This window comes from Sciurus vulgaris (genome assembly GCF_902686455.1).
Source record: "Sciurus vulgaris genome assembly, chromosome: 4".
In the NCBI taxonomy this organism is placed as follows: Eukaryota; Metazoa; Chordata; class Mammalia; order Rodentia; family Sciuridae; genus Sciurus; species Sciurus vulgaris.
The window spans coordinates 46,948,440-46,973,446 of NC_136464.1; the positions used below are offsets into that span (position 1 = coordinate 46,948,440).

Here is a 25,007-nt window from a genome sequence, read left to right on the forward strand (position 1 = left end):
GAAAAAAAAATCATAATATTATCATGAGGAAAGAAAAAAGGTATAAGAATAAATTCCCTGTGAATGATACATGTCCAGTACATAGTCAGCCATCCTTATCTGCAGGTTCTGAATCTTTGGATTCAACCAACAGCAGATTAAAAAAAAAAAAAAAAATGCACCTGTACTGACTATGTACAAACTTTTATCTTGTCATTGTTCCCCAAACAATGAAATATAAACAGCTGCTTAGACAGCATTTACATTGCATTAGGTATTAAAGTAATCTAGAGATGTTGTAAAGCATAGGGGAATATGTGCATAAGTTATATGCAAATACTACACCATTCTGTACCAGGGAGCATGCCAGGATTTTGCTGTCAGTGGGGGTCCTGGAACCAGTTCCCTCTGGACACCAAGGGATAGTTGCCTATACAAACACCCTTTCAACAGATAATGTTAAATTTATCAAAATGACTACTTATTGAGGAAGGAGAATGCAAATGAGGAATGAGGATAAACAAGAATAAGTAGATAAATATGAATAGCTTTATTTCTTCCAATAAAACTATGGAGGGGGTGGTGAAAGGGCAGCTCATGAACTCGACCTTCAGTAGTCAGAGCTTTCTAGAAGGTAGAGCAAGGTCCAGCTCCCTAAGAACCCTCCAAGAAAAGAGGCAAGATGACCCCAGAACCACATTCAGGGTGAATGGCCCCAGTCAACACCTAGATGAGGGAAATTGTTGAAATACCAAGTCCCCAGAAGGAGTGGAGAGAGGGCCAGGTTATGTTTGAAGGCTAATCAGTGCAGGGAAGGGATTCCTCCAGGCCCTGGCCATGCTGAAGACCAGACCATTTTTCCACCAGCCATGGACCATCAGCTTCAGATGTAGGACACAGAGGACAAGGCTGAGAACTGACCCAGTGAATGAGGCCATTAGCTTCTCTTCCATCCAGACACCATTTTGGGAAGGGGGGTAATGTTGGAGAGACCCAATGAGAAGGGAGAGGCAGGACTTTGAACTGGCCCTGCCATGAACTGAGCAGTTTAGCAGTTTTCCTCTCCTGGGCCCTTCCCCCACAAGGTTCTGCCTCACTTTGGGCCGAGAGCAATGGAGTTGGCTGTCTATGGACTGAGACCTCTGAAACTGTAAGCCCCAAATAAACCTTTTCCTTCTCTAAGTTGTTCTTGTCAGGTCTTTTGATCATAGGGATGCAAAAAAGAAAGAAGTTTTTCCCACTCTATCCCCAAGTCTAGAAGAATGTCTAAAACTTGGACCTTTGATAAATAGCATTGACTAAATCACTAATAAAGAAAATTAATCCCTTAACTAGCATTTATGGAATACTATCACTATGCCTAGGGTTGTGCTAAGAGGTTTATAAGCACCAGTTCATTCAATTTTCACAATAATCCCTGAGGTCCTCTTATTCTCCTCATTTTATGGTGGGGAAAATAAAGCTGAGAGAGACTGAATTATTGCCAAGGTCTCACAGCTAGTAAGTGGCAGAGCAGGGACAGAGGAGCAGCATTCTTTTTAGTGTCAATCATATGAACAAGGCCTGCATTCCTATTAGACCACAGCTGTCAGTTCTCCCCGGGCTCATCCCATCCACAGAGCCTTACATGTAGGAGCTCCCAGAGGAACATATGCATGAGGTTTGGATTAGCAGCACCAGCTCAGGCCTGCTGTGCTCATGGCCTGAACTAGGAGAACTCAGCAAGGAAGCCTGCTGAGGTCTCTCAGCTACCCAATATTCCCAATGAGCCAAGGCCAGGGCTTCTGACCTAAAGTTGAGGCAATGCCCAGATGATCTAGTTTTGTTGGGGGCATACTTAAGATGCCTGATGTGGAAGTGAGAAGTAGCAGCAAACATCTGCAACAGAAATTGTGCCCAGACATGAGGGTAGAGTTCCTTCCAGGTTGGACAGACTTGTCCACAGCAACTAGGAAATTAAATACACTTCCTGTATATCCAAGGAAGATTGGTTTCAGGATCTCTCATGGATATTGAAATCCAAAGATGCTCAAAGACCTTATGTAAAACATCACAGCGTTTGCATATAACCTATAAACATTCTTCCATATACAGGACTTTAAGTCATCTCTAGATTGCTTATCACGCCTGGTAAAATGTAAATGCTATGTAAATAGTTGTGATACTGTACAGTTGAGGAAACAATGACAAGCAAAAAGGCTGTACTGGTTCAGTTCAGCATGTTGCAACCATTCTATGTCCAAAGGACTACATTTTCAATCCTTGGTTTGCTAAATCATGGATGGGAAACCAATGGACAAAGAGGATTGATTTATACTTTCCTGTTGAAAGCAAACAGGTCTGAGTTTACTATTGTGTCCCTGCTACCTATGGCTTGATCTTGAACAAGTGCATCTCTCTTCAGTGGTGAGAAGCACTCACATTAGCATCACCCAAAGCTGCCGGCCATGTGAAGAGAAACAATGCCAGGGGAATGATGCATGAGACCCCAGTGGCAGCTGTCACCTGTGGGGGCACAAACTTAGCTGACCCTGGTCTCCCTTACACAGCTCAAAGATCAGTGGCAGAAAGTGAACAGAGCTACAATCAGGAAACTGGGGCTAATGCTACTATACGTGTCCGTGCCCCCGATGGAGACTAAGGAGGGATGCTCCTGAGCCTACCTGCAGGTGCCCAGGGCTCCTTTGAAAGTAGGTGCCCAAGTCTGCCCACTAACTACAGCGCCCCTGGTGGGTCTCTGCAGAACAGGACAGGCCAGAAATCAGGAGATGGACTATTTAGGGCTGCAGCCTCCTTTCCTATGGTTACATATTGCTGCGGCTTTAGATAGGAAAGCAGGGGATGCAGAAGGGAGCCTGGCACACAGACCTAGGTTTGCTTCTACCGTCTCACCACCAGCACATTACTATTACAGACAGGCATCTGCAGTCAGTACCCCAGTGAAATGGACCACTAACACCTAACTCTCCCGTTTGTACCCTGAGTGCAAATCCCAGCGTGTGCTTCTTGACACCTCCCCTAATCATCCCCCTGGATCCCACATAGATGCTGTCAAACACCAACAGCAACTTCATGTTCACTTTCAAAATATTACTCCTTCAGCTCCAATGGGCGGCAGCCCCAGAAAAGGAAAGCACTTTCTACTTTCCAAAGTCACTGTGCTCTAATGGACCCATAAATCCGCATGTTACAAGTCCTCAAAGCAGACCTGGGATTCCATCCCCGGCCCCGGCCCCGCCTCCATTCCGTCCCCTGCAATCATTAGCTCAGAATTGAACCTCAGTAACCAGATGAGCTCTTTTTATTTCTGTGTTAGTGCTTCACCCTGAAAAAGAAAGAAATGCAGGCAGGCCTGCCGTGACGTTTTGCTTTTTACAGGTCTCAATTTATCTGACATGCATATTTCTTAAAGCTTTCACTGCGGCTTCGCCTCACAGGCCTACAACTCGTCCATTACCGCTGAGCTATTTCTCATTCATTTTTGTGACTTTCCTTTCTTATTGCCACACTTTCCAGACGATATCATTAAGGAGGCTGGAATTATTAAGCTCTTCATTCTCAACAGTTTCTCAAAGCATCCTAAAGCCACAGAGATTGTGATGAATGAGTTCAAATGCTTTAATTTTTTATAATTCCTCATGAAATGTAACCACAGCTAACTGCTGAGACAAGGGTTTCACCAGAGAAGCTTCTGGGTTGTAGATATATTTATTGCCAAAAGGCAACACCCATGTGCACTGTGACATGCCAGGTTCTAAACACTAACACCACTTTGTACTGGTCAGCTTTCTGTTACTGTAACAAATGCCTGAGATAATCAACTTATAAAGAGGAATGATTTATTTAGACTTACGGTTTTAGAGATTCTAGATCATGATCAGACAGGCCCTTTGCTTTTAGGTCTCTGGTGGAGGTACCAGATGGCAATGGCAGGAAATGTGTGGTAGAGTCAAAACTGCTCACCTCATAGCCAGGAAGCAAAAGAGAGGAAGAGACTGGGGTCCCACAATCCTCTTCGAAAGCAAGCCTCAATAACTTGAAGACCTCCTACTAGGCTCTACCTCTTAAAGGTTCTGCCATCTCCCCAAAACACAGCCCTGGGGACCAAGTCTTTAACACACAGGCCTTTGGGATACATTCCAGATCCAAACTACGGCACCACTATTTAAGGCAGAGGATGGCACTGTGACTTCTAAAAGTGGCAACCCAAGAATCCTGCATAGCACTTACCTCAACTGGATGAGCAAACCTGTTGTATGATTATTATTTTGTGTGTAAGTGATACTGGGGAATGAATCCAGGGCATAGTACCACTGAATTACATCCCCGACCCTTTTAATTTTTTGAGACAGGGTCTTACTACATTGCTGAGACTTGTTTTAAATTTGGGTTCCTCCTGCCTCAGCCTCCCGAGTCACTGGAACTACAAGCATGCATCACCACACCCAGCTTCATTATTTGCTTAAAGTCAGTCTCAGAATGAGACTGGCTGCTTTGCTAGAGCAGAAGTCAGGTTATTTTCCTCTCTAGTAGCTTGCTCAGTACCTTTCTCCCTTTTCTGGCAAGGGAACCATGACCTTCTTCTGCTCTGACTCTACACAAATCTAGTAGGGTGGACTCTGCTTAAGTTCACTCCAAGAATAGTCATGTGGCTCAGGCCTACTAACCAGATGGCTCATCTTCCTGGCCACAGGATTGGTTCAGAAGTGGATGTGGACCAAATCGGATGCAACAAAGCAGCTGATTGGGACTGATACTGGGTCTGTTGAGAGAAGTGCATGCCTTCTTCTAGTTTGAACCTTGGAGAATGTGGGCATGCAACCTCTGAATGATGGTTAGTTGAGAATGAAAACAATTTGGAGAGCAACAATATAGAGAGATGGAGAGGGGCTGAGAAGTTTTAGCTCCCTGGATCAAGCAAAACCTTAAGCTGGAACTATCTGCAGGTTTTTAAGTCATTTGAGCTGAAAATTTTATCTCATCAATTACATTGACTTGCATTATTTTCTGTTACTTACAAGCAAATATAAGTTCCATGAGGATATAAAAGTGATCAGTTTTGTTTGCCACCTGTGTCTTGTAACATCACAGTATCTAGCATACAACAGAAATTTAATATTAATAATCAACTAATTCCCAGGCTTGGTGAAACATGTCTGCAATCCAAGCAACTCTGGAGGCTGAGGTAGGAAGACCACAGGTTCCCGGCTGGTCTGAGCAACTTAGCAATACTCTACCTTAAAACAAAAATAAAAATGGGCTGGGGTGTAGCTCGATGGGAGAGCACCCCTGGGTTCAATCCCCAGTACAGCAATAACAACAATTAACTAATTAAATGCCTTAAACCGGGGAGGCTGCCCCCTAGCACCCCTGTCAAGGTAATGCAATAATCCAAAACACTGACAACCAGTTGCCTATTTCACTATACTTATTGATAGCATAAGAACTTTGCAGGCTAGATACTCAGATGGTATTCTGGAGGAATCCTTTGGGAGGACGGTGCCAACCTCAGGAGGCATAGCCATTTGCCCCAACCAGGAAGGAAGCATGGCAACTAAAACAGCTGGCCCCAAAGCCCAGACACCTGGGTGTCTCCTAGAGAAACAACCATCTCTCCACCCTCAAGGAGACATCCTACACTGGAAAGGAAGTGATCTGATCCCCTGAGCACTGTGTGCCTTGGGGTAGTTACTTAACTTTCAGAGTCTCTATTTCCTCACCTGCGAGATGGTGACAGGCTGCACTGCATCACAGGTAAAAGCACGGATTCTGAGCCAGATCCTCTAGGTTTGAATCCCACCTCACCCGCTTACTGACTGTTAGGGTTTGGATGTGCAGTGTCTCCCAAAAGCTCATGTGCTGAGACAATGCAAGGTTTAGAGGAGAAATGATTGGGTTATGAGAGCCTTAACATAATCAGTGAATTAATCCCCCAATGGGATTAACTGAGTGGTAACTGAAGGTGGTAGGGTGTGGCTGGAGGAGGTGGGTCATTGGGGGTGTGTCTTTGGGGTATATATTTTGTGTCTGGCAAGTGGAGTCTCTCTGCTCCCTGATCATCATGTGAGCCACTTCCCTCTGCCACGCTCTTCCATGTCCCACCTCACCTCGAGCCCCAGGGAATGGAGCCAGCTGTCTATGGACCGAGATCTCTGAAATCATAAGCCCTCAAATAAACTCTTCCTCTTCTACAATTGTTCTGGTCAGATCTTTTAGTCACAGCAGTAAAAAGCTGACTAAAACACTGACCATCGACCTGGGGCAAGGGGTTTCACTTCCTTGTATCTTGGCTTCCTCTTCTGTGAAATGGGGCTAAAGTTAGTAGCAAGGGCACAAGTAATGTGATAAGGATAGAATAAGTTAACATATACCAAGTGCTCAGAAGAGCACCTGGCACACTAAGCACTGTGTGCATGATCAGAAATACATGCTCAGTGTTTACTTAACACACTGCCAGCACAAAGGAAATGTTCAAAAATTATTAGTTAAAACATAAAAAGCCAACCACCCCATCCCGCAGATATGGGCCAGTGCACACTTGAGGAGAGGTGCAGTCCAAGGTCTCCTGCCCAGCCCCCAATGATCCACATGGCACCTCTAGGCTACCCGCAGGTACACACAGCACTGTACAGTGTATGGGGTTTGGAAGCAGAGAAGGCACTGGAATTATAAATAGCTGAGAGGAAAGAGTATTGTACTGGGAACACCAATACAAGATATGCTTTCCTAAATCCAAAATAATTTCATTTTCTTTGTAATTCCTTTTTGAGACTATTGAGCTGGTGCATACTTTAAAAATGAACCCTATTCTTTTCTCTCTTAATTGAACAGCCCAAGCAAGAACTTAAGAAGAAGCTGGGAATGTAGCTCTGTGGTGCTTTTCTAGTACCTACAAGGCCCCAGGTTCCATCCTCTGGATTTCAAAAAAGGAAAAAAAAAATCTTAAGAATAAAGTGGGTCAACTGACCTACTTTTTTCTCCTTCAGAAAGTTTTGCATTTAAGATAAGAGTTGGTAGAAATTTTCCTTTCCAAATTCTGCTCAGGAGAGGAAAATTAGTAAGCTCACTTGACATGTTAACTAGTCCCCCAAATGGCCTTTATGTTATACCTAATGGCTTTTCAAAAATATTCCAAGATGGTTGTCATACTGATAATGAAAGAAAATTTGGACTTCTACTTTTCGACCAGAAGACTAAATAGTGCCATATACCTTTTATGCATAGGCTTTCGATGTCATCTTTTTCTTTGTTTCTGAGTGACAGCATTAACTTAAAGAATGCCTTAAAGGCATGAAGCCAATAGTCATCTCCAAATACCACCATGTTTGTTTATTCCATATAACAAGTGGAGGCATTTATTGAACGTCAGGCAAACACTTTATAAATATTAATACCTTTAATCCTCAGAACACCACCAGGTATGATAATTTTTCCCACCCTGGTTTCCTCAGCAATTCCTTGCTAACATAAATTTTTTGTGCCCATGCCCACACTCCCAAGATCTCCAGCACCCCTTCCTGGCTGCCACCTCTCAACAGAGTGATTCCAAAGCCTCACCATAGTTTCCTCTTGTCCCTCTGGTCTGGAAGCCAAGGACAGGGGTTGGGGCTGACTTGCTCTCCCCATGTTGGCCCCAGAAACTCTAGCTTTTAAGAGTAACCCCAAGGCAAAACAAGGACATTCCCAAATATTCCCTCAAGCTAGGTCAGGAAAGCAGTGCCCCAGCTCTGCTTTGTAAGATGAAACAAGGAGTGAGTGTTAGGCTGTGCGTAAGAAATTCACAGTAAGGGATTATAAATTCAGAGAGGCCATTTTTTTGTCCCAATTTCCATCTCCGGATTGCAATCTAGTCAAGAAGGCAGACAGAATGAAATGGATAAAATAGAGCCAGAAAACTACATTGTGCCCCAGCTCCTGTGATTACTATTGGGCAAAAATGGGTTAGTTTCCCAAGGTCTCTGGGTCTCTTTGTGGTCATGTGTAAAGGGCCAGCCATGACCAGCTCAAGGAGTAACTGACAGAGCCATCAGATGGTGCATACCAAACCACTCTACATCTACGCTGCAGGATTCCATGGAAGCAGCATGCTGGAAGAATGGCGAACAGTCAGTCCTGGTCAGCCAGGCCCTTCCTGCTCTGCATGGCTCAGAAAGGAGGCAACGCCTCAGTGCATGCAGCTAGAGAGCCAACCCAAGACTCCATTCCAGTGAGCGGCTCCTGGGGCACAACAATCATTTATACCTCACCAGGAGCTGACTTCTGAGGAGTAGCTGGTGAGTCTAACTGCCATCCCTGTCCAAGGACTGCCCCATAGCAAGTTGAAAGCATCAAAAGTTCTTTCTTCTATTGAAATGACATGTATCTATTTTTTCAGAACCCCATCCCTGAACCCTGATTTTGTCTCTTTAACAGTCCCCTCTTCTCAAGACAGAGCTCCAGAGATTTAGATGTGGTAGCTCTACCCTTCCACTTATTCCACCCCACAGATTCTCTTTTCTAAGACAAACATGGCCCCAAGTAATTCTTAAAAATTACCATTGTGGCTTGTATTCCTTCCCTCCTCAAGCACATTTGGATGCACCATGGCATAATGCAAAACAGCAACGTGCCCAAGAGGTCTGAAGGTCCAGGGCCCATTCTAGAATCCAGCTCAGTGACCTTCAGCATTCCTATCTCGATATGCTCCAAGGTCTCAGTGTGAAAGGTTCCCATTCTACTTCAGGGCTCTTACTTTGCACAGGAAAGTCACCCCTAAGTGCTGGGCTCACTGCAGACTGTCCTCAAACTCTTCTCTGGGCCCCCACTTTGTGCTTGTCAGAAGAGGCATCAAGCCAGTATCAGCTCACTGGAGTGTAGCTGGCCCCACATAGTTTACAATGCCAACTACATCATCTACTACATAGCCCCACTCTGTGCCAAGCCCTATAGGCAAGCAGCAAGACAGTCAGTGGGTGGTTGCCAAGACAATAAACCATGGACCATATTGCAACTCTTTTCTAGAAGTAAAGCTCAGGAAGAGAAATGGGATCTGAATGAGCCAATGTTCAGACAGAGGACATTCTTAATAATGTTAGATACATGTCAAATCCCCAAAATAGATTTTTCCCAAAGCTAAGCATATATGCACTGGCATTTCTCAGGAATCGTTTTATGTAACTGGAAGTCTCTTAACTCCTGAACATAATAAGCAAAGGAAAAACAAGAAATTGCTTTTCCACCACTCTTAACAGAGGAGACTTTATCAGGAACCCTGGAGTCCCAGAAGAAAGTCAGTCCCCGTCACTATCTCCCTGCCTACCCCATGCTCTGAGCCCGTTTCCCCACATTCTGTTTCCCAGCAGAGGTGGGTCTCTGATGGTTGAGCTCAGGCTCCAGGAGACATCAACATTTGCACAAACTGGGCTCATCACAGGAAATAACACATTTTTGTGGACTCAATCTTCATGAGTGTCCTGCAAAGTGGACATAATGCTATTTATGCAGATGGGGAAACCAAAGGACATACCCAAGGTCACAGAGCTGCTAGGTTCTAGAATAACCTCATATCTTCAGACCCCTTATGCACATTGTGGTTTGAATCACACGACACATACAAATGTTTGAGGAAAGGGAAGGAAGTAGAAGTCCCAGCAGTCATTTTTTACCTGCATCTAAAATCCAGCTAAATTAACTAGGAATGTTTTACCAAGAAAAGATTTATATTGGGATTGTGATAGATTGCATTATTGGCTCAAATTCTTCTCTCCCTGTCTCCACATCCTTTGACATATGGCTTTGAAGTTCCTCACAAGAGAAAGACAGAATATATTTTCCTGCCTCTCAACTCTGTGACATATTGTGGCCAACAGCATGAGGCAGAAGTGACAGTGTGCTGCTGCTAAGATTAGACTTCAAGAGTGACTGACTTGCTGCCAATTTCTTGCTGGTACCTGGACTATCACCAGAAGCAGAGCATGCCTGATTCAGCCCAGCAGCCCCAGGAGGAACTGAGAGATACTTGGAACAGAGTCTCCCCATTGAAGATGCCCAGCCACGCCCAGTAGAGAGCAGAGTCCCTGTCAACCTGCAACAAAAACTCATTAAAAAATTTCCTGGTGCATGCTGCCTGAGGAGTAGTGAGTTCCCTGTCTCTGCAAGGATTGATATAGAAGGAGCCCTACCTCCCCTAACAGGGAATTCCTACATTGGGAGAGCAGTTGGAAAATACCAGTTGTTCCAGGTTTTGTTCTTCCAAGGACAAAATATAAAAGTAACCACTGTTTACTATCACCATCAATTCATAAAAGATAGGACATTTTAACACTAAAACTAAAGAAAGGAGATAATCTTAGAATACAGCACAGTCATTTCCAAGCAAAGATACTTGGCCGTCCTCCATATGTGAGCCTTTTTTCTTTCATTCTGCCACAGATCAATGAAAATTTGGTCACTAAATAGCTCCAATCCCTGTATGAGCACATTTCCAGAATGCTTTATGCAGGAAAAAAGGAGAATATAAAATCAGTTACATAAATTGTGACTTACATCTTGGTTCTGTTTGTTCTGTGACAACATAAAATTAGCTTTTCTTCCATCAAGTTAGAAAAAAGCTAAAGACAAATTTGAGCACCTCCATTGTGCCTTCTCCATTGGCCACCACGAGCATGGCTGAGCAGCCAGTGCAGCTGTCAAACCCCCACTTCCCAGAACGTTTGAGTTGCACTCTGCGGGCATCTGAGATGCCATGTTCCACTTTCATGACAATGATAATGAGTTAAAAGCAAAGTGGTGACTCAAATGGAGGCTCCATGGGGTCTGCAGGGACATATGATGTGACAGAAGTGAGGGGGAGGGAATCCCCGGGACCAGCTCCAGGGGCACGTGTCTTGGTCACTCATGAGTGTTGACCACCTTCTCTCTGAGCCATAAGGGGTCACGTACTAGATTCTACCATCACACTCTACCACACCATGGACGCCAGGCTGGCTCTGGTAATGAAACCTGTGCAGCAATGGCAGGCAGGTGTCAGGTCCATACAGAAGCTCTAGGTCACCCTGTGGCCCACCAAGTCTTTCTTTTCCTTCTGCCATAAGACTATCAGAGTTTCCAACAATGGTGGCTCCCTTGGTCTGAGGCTCAGATTAAAAAGGAACCAACCTTTGATGGGCATGAGACATGGGCAAGAAACCTTATTTGATGGAGGTCATTGAGATTTTGGGTGCATCTGTTACTAAGGTATAATCAAGACAACCTCCACATTGCGACCTATTCAATGGTGAGGCCATTAGTGGGGCTGGAAAGCTCCACAACAGTGACACCAGAGGAAGATGGTGAATTTGTCTTAGATGATGTGTTTCTGCACCTGACCCCTGGGCAGGTGGAAGGCAGGAGTGAAAGGTGAACACAGAGGTGCCTGACCCCATGGAGCATGTGGACAACTGGAAAGGCAAGCCAGCCCTTGCCTGTGTGGGTCTGCATTTTCAGACTGTTCCCAGGCTCTGAGGGGACTTGTGCACATAGCAGGGCCCCATGCAGAGAAAAGCAAGGGCCGTTCTCTGGAACTAGAAAGCCTGGGATCTAATCCCACTCCAACACTTCATTCCTACCTTCAGCCATTCCTCCCATGGATACTTACTATACCAGGCACTAGGGGAACAGAAGAGGCCTTGAACCTTATGGGCCCACATTCATGTGGGAGACAAGAAAATAAGAAATAAGATAAATACCAAAGGGGTGAATACCTTTAAGGAAGTAAAGAGGGTGAATTGGGGAAAACTGCTTCAGGTGAGGAGATCTCAGGAAAGGACTCTGAGGAACCGACACATCAAAGGAAAGATAAAGATGTGTCAGCCATGCAATGAGTTGGGGAAAGAAGACAAAAGCAAGCAGAGCAATCACAAGAGCAAAGGGCCTAGACAGAAAGAGGATGGCTCATTTGAGGAGAAGAAAAAAAGTCCAGAGCTTTGGGAGCCAGGAGAGAATTCTGGCATGAAGGTATTGAGTAGGACCTGTCACCTGGGGACCAGGATGGAGTTTGGAGTTCATTGCATGTATAAAGAGAAGTGGGGGTGAGGGTACTGGCAGGGCGTTGACAGGAACTAATTATATTTTTAAATTTTTCTGGTTGTTATGTGGAGGATGAACTGTAGAATCCCGCAGTGAAAGAGAAAGACCAACAAGGCACCCTGCAGCCTGCAGCCTTTGTGATTTTTAGCAGTCCTTCTCAGCATTGTATTTCCACTGTCCTGAGAGTGCTGGCTACCTGCACCTCATAGTTCATAAACTCTTCAGGCTCCTGGAAGTGGGGATGAAGGTGCAGATGGCTCACCCATGCTCGTCCAGGATGATTTCTTGTAAGTGCCACAGCTGCCTCTCCTGGAGCCAAGAGTCATGTCCAGAGCTTGCCCATGAGGGCCTCCCTCTGTCATCTGCCTGTCAACCCTGGAGATACCACAGTCTCTAGTGCACACCATGACTCTGGGCTCATCTCTCCATCTGGAGAGAACTGAGAAGACATAGAGGCTGGCCAGGAGGCAAGGGGGTAGTAGTTCACAACACCAGAGTAAGTGCAGGCAAAATGCGGGCCAATGGGGAAGCTGGTCAAGCTCCCTGGAGACTGGCAGATGGGAAACAGTGGCAGGTAAGGGTCAGATGGGTGATAATGGTGGCAGGGAGATCATTTCCATCCTGGAGAGTTCCCAGGCAAACCTGAGCTCAATGCTGGCTAACAAGGGAAGGTTCAGGGAGCAAGGTCAAGGTGCAGCTTCCCTGGAGAAACTAGATGGTCTGGACCTGGCCTTTGGAGGGTGAGACCACGTGCAGCTAGGAGGAGACAACCTGGCTGAGACCATCCTGGATCAGCCAGCCCCATCTGGCCCTCCGGCTGCCCAAAGACACATGAGCAAGCTCCGCCAAGATCATCTGAACCTAACTCAGACTAGAACTGCCCAGCTGATCCAGAAATTCATGAAAAATCAATAAATACTTGTTTGCTTGAAATTGCTGAGTTCAGGTGTAATTTGCTTTGCACCAACAGCTAACTGATACAGAGGGGACTGGTGGCTGGTAACCAGTCCTGTTTCCCTGTAGCCAGTCTCTACTGAAGTCACAGTGCTGCTTGAGGTCACTACATAAGCTCCTCACTGGACTGGAGTCATGAGCAGTGAAATAAACTCTTGAACTTGACTTTCAAGTTTCTTGGTACCTTATGAAAACTTCCTCCTCTCTCTGTGCCTCAGTTTCTTATCAATACTAGAGGAATTGAATGACTCTCAATCTCTAATGCTGTGTGTCTGGACAACTCTAATCTCTATTCAGCCATCTGTCATCTAATCAACAAGGAATTTTTCAGAGTCTACAGTGTGTTAGGCTATGGCCAGAATCCCAGGGTGTGCTCCCAGTTGCAAAGCTATGGGTCCTGCCCACCAGGAGCTCAATGCCCACAAGAACCCACTGCCTTGTGAGTATTGGAAAGATGCCTTGGAGGAGCCTTGATGGCCAAGGAGATCTCTCAGTGACAGAAGGAGGAAGCACTCATGTTCACCTTTCCCTGCAGATACACTGGAGTACAGGTCCAGCACCCTGGGTGCCTCCAGGCTCCTGGACTCCTGCTGGAGCTGGTAGGGCAGAATGGAGGCATCACAGAGCCTAAAGACCTCACACCCCTGGTTATAGCTGCTCAGAGAGGCAGATGTGTGGATGCATCTTTCCTCAAGTTTAGAAAATGACCCTACCATGGAACCAGGGGGCAATCGACTTGGTGTTCCTCTCAAAGCCAGCTCGGCGAGGCAGCTGCTCCTCCTTAAACCAGCGGACAATGACTTCTCTGGAGAGTGGACGCAGTGGGCGCTCCCAAGTCCTGGTGAGAAGAGAGAGGGAAAGTGAAAGAGTCAGGGCAGGGTAAAGGAAGGAGGGAAGGGAAAGATAGAGAGTGGGAAGGAGTGAAGAGAGAGTAGAAAGGGGAAGGAAGGGAGAAGGGGAAGAGGGACTGCCCACATCCATGCCTATGAAAAGGATTCAAGGAGTCCAGGTACTTGAAGGCACTTTGCAGATTATTATGTAGCAGCTATTATTATTTTTCCCCAAAGGAAACTGTCACCATTTGCTGAAAATAAAGCCACACAGGTGGGAGTGGAAAGAGAACAGGAGATAACCAAAGCAGGGGCAAGTCTGATCCTTCCCTCAGGAATAGACCAGGACGTAAGAGTCAGCATCAGTGAATAAGGATCCTAACAGAGCAGGAGCAAATTTATTAATGTGGGAGTGTCTCCTATCCGCCACTTAAGTGAGTCCTGTTTTTTTTACCTTCCATGTCTTCCCCTGCTCTGCCCTGTCCTTGAGGGGACACCTGCCTTTGCCAGCTAGCTCCTGTGCTTTTGTGAGCAGGATCAGGACAGTGCACAGAGAGAGACTGAAGAATGCCGATTTGCTCTGGAAATGGCTGAGACTCTCCACCAACAAAATAAAGAGTATAAGGACAGAGGAGAGAGAGAAGGAAAGGTTTTGACCATTGACCACGGCCAAGGGATCAGTGAGAGACTGCACATGGAGCATGAGATGGGTAGCAGCAGGTGAAGAATCTGAGAGTGATGAACTGGATACTTTTAATGTTTTCTATCAAGGGAACCAAGATTCTCATTGCTTGTGTTTCTGAACTGTGGTTCTTCAATGCACAGAGGTTGGGCCACAAAAGACTCCAGTTATATGTGAGTTATACTAAAATGAGACATATTAAGAGTTTGAGAGCACAAGGCACATAACGAGCCAGGCACCCAACAACTGTGTGTTGAATTCATATATAGTTAGTCCACCCTGTGTTAATTTATGCTATGAAAACATAAGGCCTGAAGAACAAAGCCTTGGCCCACCTCGAACATCCTCAGCCTCTTCACTGCTTCTAATGGATGGTAGGAACCTGGTAAATTCTTATTTTGTCATTGCTATCTACCTACTTGTAGTGGCATTTAAAAGTCACTGCAGTTACCTTTTTTTTATTTAAAAACAAACTCTATATTTTCTTTGTACCAACATTTTGACACTGAGCTCAGTACCTCCTTATAAACCCTGGAATGGACCTACTTACAAGCATGTGCTTATGCAAACACACACATGCACGTGCACACGGTACTGAATACTGTAGATTTCAGAAAAGATGCTGGAAGAAAGACAAAGGATGAAGTTACATTGCACAGCTTACAGCCATTGTGTCCCTCTGGGCTCTGCTCCCCACCCCGCCACCCCATAGCCAGTCATGCTCTCTACTCTGTCCACCCTTGGGATGGTCCCCTCCTTCTCAATACCCTCAGATGCCTTTCCTCTAAACTAAGCAACACAGGGCAGTCCAGCCTCTTCCTCTACATTTGCATTCCACCAAAAATAACTGTGTCAGAGGAAAGAGTCCTTAGTTTCTAGGACTCTGTCTCCTTAGAAGGTAATAGGAGGTTAAAAATAACAGCAAAGAAAATTCATTCCCCCTTGTCCTTCTGTTTCTAAGCAGTGAAGCTGAATTGTTTCTAAGCAGAGTTTGGATTTTCATTTATGTTTTTTGTAGTACTGGGGATTGAACCCAGTACCTTGCACATGCTAAGCAAGTGCTCTACCACTAAGCTACATTCTCAGCTTTTTTTTTTTTTTTTTTAAAGGCTACCACAGGGTCTTGTTAAGCTGCCCAGGGTGTCCTCAAGCATGTGATTCTCCTGCCTCAGCCTCTCTGCAGAATTGCTGGGATAACAGGCATGCACCACCTTGCTCAGCTCTAAACAGAGAATTTCTAAGTAGGGAGTTTGATACCCCAGAATATAAATGCTGGACAGGTGCTTCAGTGGGGCCACCTGGCCAGAAGCCTCAATCCTGCACCTACGAATCTCCTCCTATCAGCAATGTGTGTCTACCCCTGAGCACAGACAGACAAAGAGCCAGCACCACCTGCCCAGCAAGCTGAGGGCCATGGTACTGGGGTAGCCACAGAAGGGGGACAGATGTACACCCCTCTGTGTGCCTGGTCGTGTTGCTCCACCTGCATGGCATCTTGACCCCCTCAAGGCTCACTGCAGGACCACGCCTTCCCTATTGACCACATGGCCAGCCTGGAGCCAGGCTGCATTGTGATCCATATGGTTCTATCACATGGGCAATTTACGGGTTTCTTTAAAAAAAAAAAAAAAAAAAAAAAAAAAAAAAAAAAAGCACAAAAGTGGAAGCAGGGTGGGCTTTTGGGCTTTTCTAACTTTTCAGAAAACACAACAAAATTACACCTCAGAAAAATCAAGAACTTCTGCATGATGGAAAATTTCAAAAAGTTAAAAGATAAATGACAAGCAGAGAAAAAAGTACCTACTATATACAAAGAATCCTTTTCCCTAACATTTAAGGAATTCCTAGAAATAAATAAGGAAAAGAAAAATCACATCACGAAAAAATGGTATGAACCAATGGAAATACCAATGGCCCTTAACAAATGGAAAAGACTTAGTCTCACTCATAAGTAGAAATGCATGTTTAAACTTGCTCTGAGATATTATTTCTCACACAAAACAAAAGTTTGACAAAGCACCATCAGCCAGGGTAAAGAATAAGAGTGTGGATTGGTACTGGTCCTGGGGAGGGCAAGCTGAATTGTTAATGCACTTAGCCCTTGACCTGGTGATCCCACTTTTGAGAATTTCTCTTGCAGATACTGGTTGCATACATATAAAGTTCATTTCTACAGGGCACTATTGGTTATAACCAAAGAGTTGAAGCGACACTAATGTCCACTGATAGAGTTTTTAATAAATAAGTTATAGCACATCCATGCAGTATAATACTAGGTAGCTATTAGGAGCTGGTGGGGGTGGGACTAAGACTTTTCATGTTGGCGACTCTAGAGAGAAACAGGGAGGGCACAGAGGAAGCTGTAATGACCTGTGGGGAAGAGAGACCATGGCAGATGGAATGCAGAGGAGGCAGCCAGATTCTTCCTGGTATAGTCTACCTTATTAAACTTTCTGGTCTGAGAATCATGCATGACAAGAAAGGAAAGGAGTGGGGAGAGAAGGAGGGAAGAACTGGAGACCTGGTCAGCTCTCCCTGGACTGCAGGGGAAGAAAAGAGGAGGTTATGAATAATCTCGAACTCCAATTAAAGCACAGCTTATACCACCCCCACTATCTCGTGGTGAACTGACTTCCAAATATTCCCTGTGGTAAAGGGAGCAGCTTGTGCTCACTGCCTACTTCTGGGTCTTCCCTGGGGCTTTTTGATTCCCCAGAATACAAATGGGGTCATAGGGAAATGGGGTCTGAGAGGTGCCAAACCCCAGGCTGGCCTTCAGTGGGGACAGGTGGAAGGTGCAGAGGTCCCCAGCCATCTCTTGACCTTCAGTCCTGGCAATCATTGGCAATTACCAAAGTTTCCTTGCTGAACAAACCTCCTGGAGACACAGATGTGTACAAGGACCGTTCTGCACTCAGTCACACCTAACCTGCAAATTTGCTATTCAAACAGGATAAATAAAGCAGCACCATTAGTAGGTAGAAAAGGCTGAAGCCCTGGATTCTGGGTTGTTGGGCCATATTAGACCCATCTGAGGCCTTTCATTACAAATTGCTAATGTAGGGCCCAAGGACCTTTAGGAGTTAAAAATTGTGTGCACTTTGAAGTATGCACATTTTGAGGAGAAGGTACGCAGCTTTCTTCAGATTATCAAAGAACTCACAGAACTGCAAAGTTGTTAGAAATGTCCAAACCCCACCCCACTGCATCTCTTCCACCCCAAAACACAGACTGGGACACTGTGGCCCACAGAGAGGAAATGATTAGCAGGTCAGGGGCAGAGGCTCTCCCCACACAACCCCACAAATGCCAACATGGAGCCCAGACTCACTTGACAGGCACAGCGAGGGGTGTGGGGGGACCAGGACCAGGAAGATGGTGGTAGAGTCTTGATTCCTGCTCATGGTTCTGGCCGAGCTCCTGGAACATGGAGCTAAGGCCCGCAACCGTACCTTTCTGGATGGCACGGAGTGAGTGGCGCCGGTACTCATCCCGGGCACGCTGGGCTCTGCGGCTCCTCTCCTCGTCAGCTGCCTTGGACCTGCGCACTGAAAAGGAGGAAATGGTGTGTCAGTCTTAACCTACAGCCCAGGCTTTACACTGTGCAAATCCACAAGTATTCTCTGGGAGCTGGCCACCAGACCTATATTGTGCTGCAGGGAAGTTTGGAGACTCTGTATATAGTAGGGCAGGCTCAGCCCTAAAAGCATGGAGGAAGGGTTGGATCTTTTGAGAACTTTCACTCTATAGGTTACAAGGCTCCAAAACACCCTTCTCTCTGCTTTCAGCTTTTCAAGATCCTCAAGGTAAGCCCTGTCATAGCCTAATGACCTTGAAAAGACAAGTGTATTATTGCTTCTAAAACCCAAAAGAGAAAAGTCTAGAACGGAGGAAATGAAGGAAAATGAACAAAGTCTATTGGAGTCAAGGTCTGCCATTAAAATGAGTTATTTTATAGTTTGATTGCATCTTGCCATGCCCCTATCTGCCACCAAAATCCACAAGTTCTTTGAAGCACTCATTGTTCACCTTTCCCAGCAAATACACTGCAGTACAGTCCAACATCCCAGGTGCCTCCTGGCTCCTGGACTCCTGCTGGAGCTGCTAGGGCAGAATGGAGGCATCACAGAGCCTAAACACCTCACACCCCTGGTTATAGCTGCCCAGAGAGGCAGATGTGTGGATGCATCTTCCCTTAAGCCCAGAAAATGGTCCTACCATGGAACCAGGGGGCAAAACAAGACAAGTAAATATTTCCAACTTAATAAAGCAGGTAGTGAGCATCCTTTAAAAGAGGACCAATAAAGTACTGTCACCATTTAGGGTCTGTGGCCCTCACAACCTGCTAGGGAGCCAGAGTCATAACAGGAGAGAGAAATGACCTTGGGTAGATATGGTTTGTTCCCATCAAAACTCATGTTGAAATTTGGTTGCCAGGTAGTGGTTTGGGAGGTGGGACCTTAAGAGGTACTAAGATTTTTTTCTGGTGAGAATAGGCTTGTTTCTACACGACGGATTATTCCCGGACAGCAAGTTGTTACAAAGCAGGTCTACTCCCTTGTTCCCTCCCTCTCTCCCTTGCTTTTGGGACTTACAGAACGATGAGAAAAAATAAACCTCTTTACTAATTACCCAGTCTCAGCTATTCTATTATAGCAACAGAAAATGAACTAAAATAGTCTGGAAAGATCACAATGAGTTTTCCAGAGAAAGAAGGAGGAGATCATTCCAGGAAGAAAATCTGGGTTTGGGAGACCCACTGACTCCTCTGAAAGTTTCAGATGGTAAGAACACCATGAAACCTGCCTTATGTTGTCGGGAGGAAGTTCACGGGACAGGCTTTGCACTGCACTACAAAACCAACTTGCAAACTAAACACTAGAAACTCATGCCCTACAAGGACTTCTGGGAGTTTACAGAGAGACACTTGGTAATTAACAGACAGGGGTTTTGCTCCTGGATCCCTGTTTGGCCTGGGACAACTTCTCATCTCTCTGGGTCTTAGTTTTCGCTCCCTGAAAAATGGAGACAGTGGCATTATCATCCAAGGGCTGCCAAATAGCTATTCTAGAATCATGCCCTTCTCTATGCTCAGGTCTCCTTCTCAGTTCCGACACAGGGGTTGTTTTCCCTCTTGACAGAATCCCTGTGAGCAGTTATGCAGCTCCAAAAGTACAGCCAGGCTAGGTGTTGCAAGCAGAAGGGTTTTTACCTCTTTAAACAATAGACACGGCATTTGCATTTATTCAGCATGCGCGTCTTATGCCTACCTGGTGCCTACTCCATGCTGTGCAGGGCCACTGCTTACACTGCAAGCTGTGCACCACACGACTCCCAGGGGCACAGTCACAGCACGGTCACCATCGATGATGTGTACAGCCGTCCTAACAATTTTCTGACAGATGGCAGTGCAGCATCTTGACAAATGAGCTTCTAGTGTCACAAGGTCACAGTATGGGCTGGCTGCTGGGCCTGTGGTAGGGGGTGTGGACATAGCAATGTATTGCCCTGAGAGAGCTTACTCTCTCATAAGAGAAACACATCAGTGGACAGTGAATGGAGTTGTGGTGGGGTGTGCAGGGGTGCTGGGGGCCCCAGAGGAGGGACACCCGATCCAGTCAGGGACATCCTCTGAAGTAGGATTCAACCAACAGAGGCTAGAGGGAGAACATTCTAAGCAGAGGAAGATCAAATGCAGAGACTCAGAGGTAAGAGGGAGCTGGGCATCCCCTTGGAAGGGGTCAGCGTGGATAGAGGAAAGGGCTGAAAGGGAGGGGACAAGGGATGAGGCTGAGAAACAGAAGAGGCCATTTGGGAGATCAATAGCTTCTGGCTCATAAGTTCTAATGCTTTACCAAAAGGTGTCTGGAAGCCACTGGAAGGTTTCAAACAGGAAAGCAGGATGCTAGTTGCACTTTAAAAGACTGATTGGGCTACAGTGTTGGTAATAAACTGCACAGAAGCAAAACCTAAGACTTAGAAAATAGAAATACTTCCAGACAGCAATAGGACCTCAGATGGTCTCAGGAAAACAGCAAGGGGAAAATGGCCAGGGTGAGTGAGATGAAAACTCAGGGAAATTAACAAGTAGGGCCTCCAAACCCAGGAGGTTTTTAGACTGGTAGTGAACAACTAGCAGAGCAGAGAAGGCTAAGTTTTCTACCTATGACCACCAGGGATGAAGCAGGTGGGGTAGGAAAGAGCTTTGGATATGAGGAGGAAGTCCCAGAGGAGATGCCCAGGAGGCACTTGGTTGTAGAAAATCCTGAGTCACTGCCCCCTCATGAGACCCCTCTTTTGTGAATTTGCCCCTGGTTCCCGGGACCATGCCCACTCCTCTCCCCTGCACAGGGAGAATGGAGCCAGGGCCTCCCTTCCGAGTTCTTCCAGTTACATCCTACAGAGGAACCAGATGCTTCAGAGCAACGTCAATTTGTAGTGAAGAGTATACTGTCACTGAAAATTAATGAGTAGTCCAATAATATAGCAAAGGCTGCAATAAGGATTTAAATTGTGTACGTGTGTACATGTGTTTGAACACTGCTTTATGTGGTCATGGCCAACCCAAATTACCATATCTATACTTTATTTCCTTGTCTATAAAATGGGGTCCCCATGGGCCCCATTGAGATGTACATAAGATATGGAAGAGACCTACACAGCACCTGGCACAAGGGAGAGATTCATGAAATATCATCTAGGGTTTACTAGGGTTGTGTGGGCTGAAACAAGGGTACTGAACGCTTCCTCTAGAAAGAGTTCATCCATGGTGGAGGTGGGGCAGAGGGTGGGGAGCTGGGTAGAGTAAGAGGCTCCTGTCAGGGAATGGGGAAAAAAATAAAAACTTGTATACAGGGGAGGCTTCCTGAGCTCTGGGAAGCAGGAACAGGTGGTGGGGGTATACACACAGGCCTCTGGAGACTCAGTCTGATGGAGTCCAGGTCACCTGCAGGAATTAGCAGGTTTGGCACTAAAGACGATTAACACTGAGAGGTGAACCTCTGGAAAAGCAAGCAAGGTTTGCCCACAGCAAAGGTAGGCCAACCCAGAGACTTCCAAGGTCAGTTGCCAAGGGTCCTCATTGGCAAGAAATGCAAGACATCTGCCAACAGTGACCCCCTGTGGCCTCCAGGAGCAACTGCATGCACTCCTTAAAACCAAAGGAAGTTGGACTTGACTGGTCCCTCAGGGATTCCTGAGAAACCAGAGAACAGACAGAACCCTACACAGGGCACAAATTGGACACATGAGAGCTCAGGCACCTAGATGCTGGAGCACACTTCAAACTGCAGATGGTTTCTGACTTACTATGGTTTGACATGATTTTCAACAATTATTAATGGGGGTGTGAAAGCAACATGAATTCAGTAGAAACCACACTTCAAGTTTTGAATTTGGATCTTTTTCCAGGCTAGTGACAAGCAGTCCCATCTTTCTCATGGTAGCAAGCCACAGTTCTTTATCAGTCAGGTAATCACAAGGGCAAACAACTGACTCACTACAGCGTGCTGTGTTGCTGAGCCAGGATGTTCTGTAGGTTAGGGGGATGAAATGCACTTTCAGTTTGCCATATTTTCAATTTATGATGGATTTATCCAGATATAATCTTGTCCTGAGTAAAGGAGCATCCATTGTTACCTCCAGGGACAAACTGCACAACTCCCCATCCATGGATAGAAAGCCCCCTTCTTTTGTATTATCCTTTAGCTTTCTTTTCAGCCTCAAATTCCACTGTGCTCCACTCCACTTCCAGGCCAGGCAACGGGCTCACAAGCTCCTCCAGGTTCAACCTGCCCCAAGCTTACAGCATTTTAGAATCACTGACATTCAGCTGGATGCAGTGGTACACATCTAAAATCCCAGTTACTCAGAGGCTGAGGAGGGAGAATGGCAAGTTTGAAGCCAATGTAGGCAATTTAGTGAGACCCTGTCTCAAAATAAGTAAAAAGGGCTGGGGATATAACTCAATGGTAGAGCACTTGTCTGGCATTGCATTAAGTCCTGGGTTCAGTCCCCTACTTTACAAGAGGTATGCTCTGATTCTGGTTGAGGAAAGGGGCTAGAATTAACACCACTGAACCTTGAACTGGGCCTGAGCACACATTTTGCATTCAGCTCTGTCAACAACTTGACAAGGGCTGAGAAAACTAGATGCAGATTGTTGGTTTGGGGCCATAACCAAACTCACAGAGTTCAGGAAGAAAGGGGTGTATGCAAGTCTCTATATGAGTCCAAAACCCCATTTGCATTCCTAACCACAATAATATTAAGTGCCAATTTTTAAAACCTTCATTTGCCAAGTAATGCTGGCTCATCTCTAAATCTCTGGGCAACTAGATGTCACCTAACTCTTCACTCTTACAACTTCATAGTGGAAATATTATCAAATGAAGTCCTGTGCCCAATCTATTCACAGATTCTCAGAAGCCGGAGCTCTACTATTTGAACTAAATAACTTTGTACTCAAGTGATACTAAAAGGAATAATTCCCCCCTTTTTTTTTCCCTAACTGAAGAATTTGATTTGGCTGTTTTATTAAAAACTGCTGTTCCTCGATAGATTAATGGCCCACTATATCTTTCATATTAAGTTAATTGAGTGCAGAATAGCTTTGTTGGATTTGAATGACAGGCTCCAGAGTATAGCTCATCATTCTTTAAGAAAGGATAAAATGAGGAACTAAAATCAGGGGACCTGCATTATCACATCTCTTCTGTTTTTTCATTTTCAGTTGCCACATGGTACATTAATTAGCAATCAGGCAGCTCTGAGGCAAGATGATTCCCACTCTCCATCTCTAATGAAATATCAGCCCAGCTCTCAACTTTCCACCCCATCATGTAGCTACAAAAGAGAAGCCTTCACAAGTGCACAGACCTTACAACTAGGAAAGAGCTTTGGCTTCCTCTCTCTCATTTCGCCCCTCAACAAGACCCAGCTCAAAATGATTAATTGCATTTTACAAAGGAAGGTATTGAGCAATTGAGCAAGGACTTGCTCAAGGTCACACTAGCAAGTGGCAGAGCTAGGACAGGACTCCCAGCCCAGTTCTCCTTCCCCAACAGTACAGTAGCCTCAAGTGACTTCCGTAATTATTCACTTTTTTTTTTTTTTTTTCAGTATAAACAATCGCCCTGCCTCCTTTCTCCACTTGACTCTTTCCATGCTGAATTTAAATGAATGAATTCCTACCCAGGTGTTGCCCATCTTCTAGCCTCATAAATATCACTACCCATTGTGACCCCCAGACTGTGGTCACGTCATAACATGTGTCAAGATTTATGCATATATTGATTGCTTTGGGTTGAATATGGTTTGTGTGTGTCCCCAAAAAGTTTGTGTGTTGAAGGCTTGGTCCCAGTATGGCAATATTGAGAGTGGGTGAGACCTTTAAGAGATGGATCCCAGTGGAAGATATCTGTATCACTGGGGTACTGCCCTCTGAAGGCATTAAGGTAGATCTCATGAGACCATGAGTTAGTTCTCACAAAAGTGGGTTATTACAAAAGAGCAGGCATGGCCCCTGAATTATTTTCTGGTTTCCTGGTTCACCATGTGATCTCTCCCTCTCATATTCGCTACCACCATGATGCCATCTGCTATAATGTGATGCAGCAGAGGAGTCCTCTCCAGAACTTATGCCATGCTCTTTGGACTTTCAGCCTCTGAAACTGTGAGCTAACTAACCTCTTTTTATTTATGAAATACCTAGCCTCAAGTATTTTGTTAAGATAATGAAAAACAGATTTATGCAATCAACTTGCTTTGTTCAATGCTGTTCTCTCTGCCTTTCCCCACCTTCTTCTACTCATTTTTCCCAAATCAAATGTCATTTCCTCCATAAAGTCTTTTCAAACATTCTCCTTCTCCAAAAGGATTCACCTTCTCTCTATGTATTTTATAAAGACTTTTACTGGAATACCTACTCTCCAAATTATAATAACTTATCAGGTGAGTCACTTTGTCCAGACTGTGAGATTATTCGGAAGAGGAAATATGCCTAACTGGCATATAACTAGAGCTGAATCAATGTACATTGTTGCTCCTTAGTCTGCCCTGGGTACCAAGGATGAGCATCTCCCCCAAGATACAGGAGGAAGCTTTGCTGAGGAATGTGCTATCACTAAGATCAATATTGACTTTACTCTCACAGCTACCACCAGCTCTGAGTTTCAGGAGAGAAAAGAGCCCCAGAAGCCTTCCTGTTGATTCAAGCAAATTTGTTATAGAGAGTGATTTCTGCATTATGCTCCTGCAAACTCAGTCACCACTCAAAGGTCCTGGGGTCACTGGCAGAGTTTCAGAAACTCTGAAGCAAGGAATCAATGAGTGTTTCTGGCTTCTTTCCTGTGCACAGATCCCCAGATGCCCTGTGAGGCAGATGGCCAGAGACGTCCTTCCTATGTCCTGCTTTTGGGAGACATTGAATCCACAGGCCAGAATACACATCCAGGAGTATGGGAAAAGAAAGCCTGTGTTTGAGCATAATCCTGTGAAATGCCTCAGTCTGAGCTTCC

At 45.4% G+C, this 25,007-nt stretch overlaps 1 protein-coding gene across 10 annotated transcripts in view; it reads right to left on the reverse strand.

The window, feature by feature from the left end:
- SH2D4B (SH2 domain containing 4B) overlaps positions 1 to 25,007 on the reverse strand; it is a 107,191-nt gene that overhangs the window by 14,232 nt on the left and 67,952 nt on the right. For 8 of the 10 annotated variants that reach the window (XM_079136085.1, XM_079136087.1, XM_079136089.1 and 5 more), the window contains 2 exons: positions 17,822 to 18,038; positions 13,692 to 13,816 (listed from right to left, as the gene is read on the reverse strand). In XM_079136085.1, coding sequence (XP_078992211.1) covers positions 13,692 to 13,816; positions 17,822 to 18,038 — 342 coding nt within the window. The remainder of the gene's footprint in view (positions 1 to 13,691; positions 13,817 to 17,821; positions 18,039 to 25,007) is intronic. The other 2 variants (XM_079136093.1, XM_079136092.1) reach the window with 2 other exon arrangements.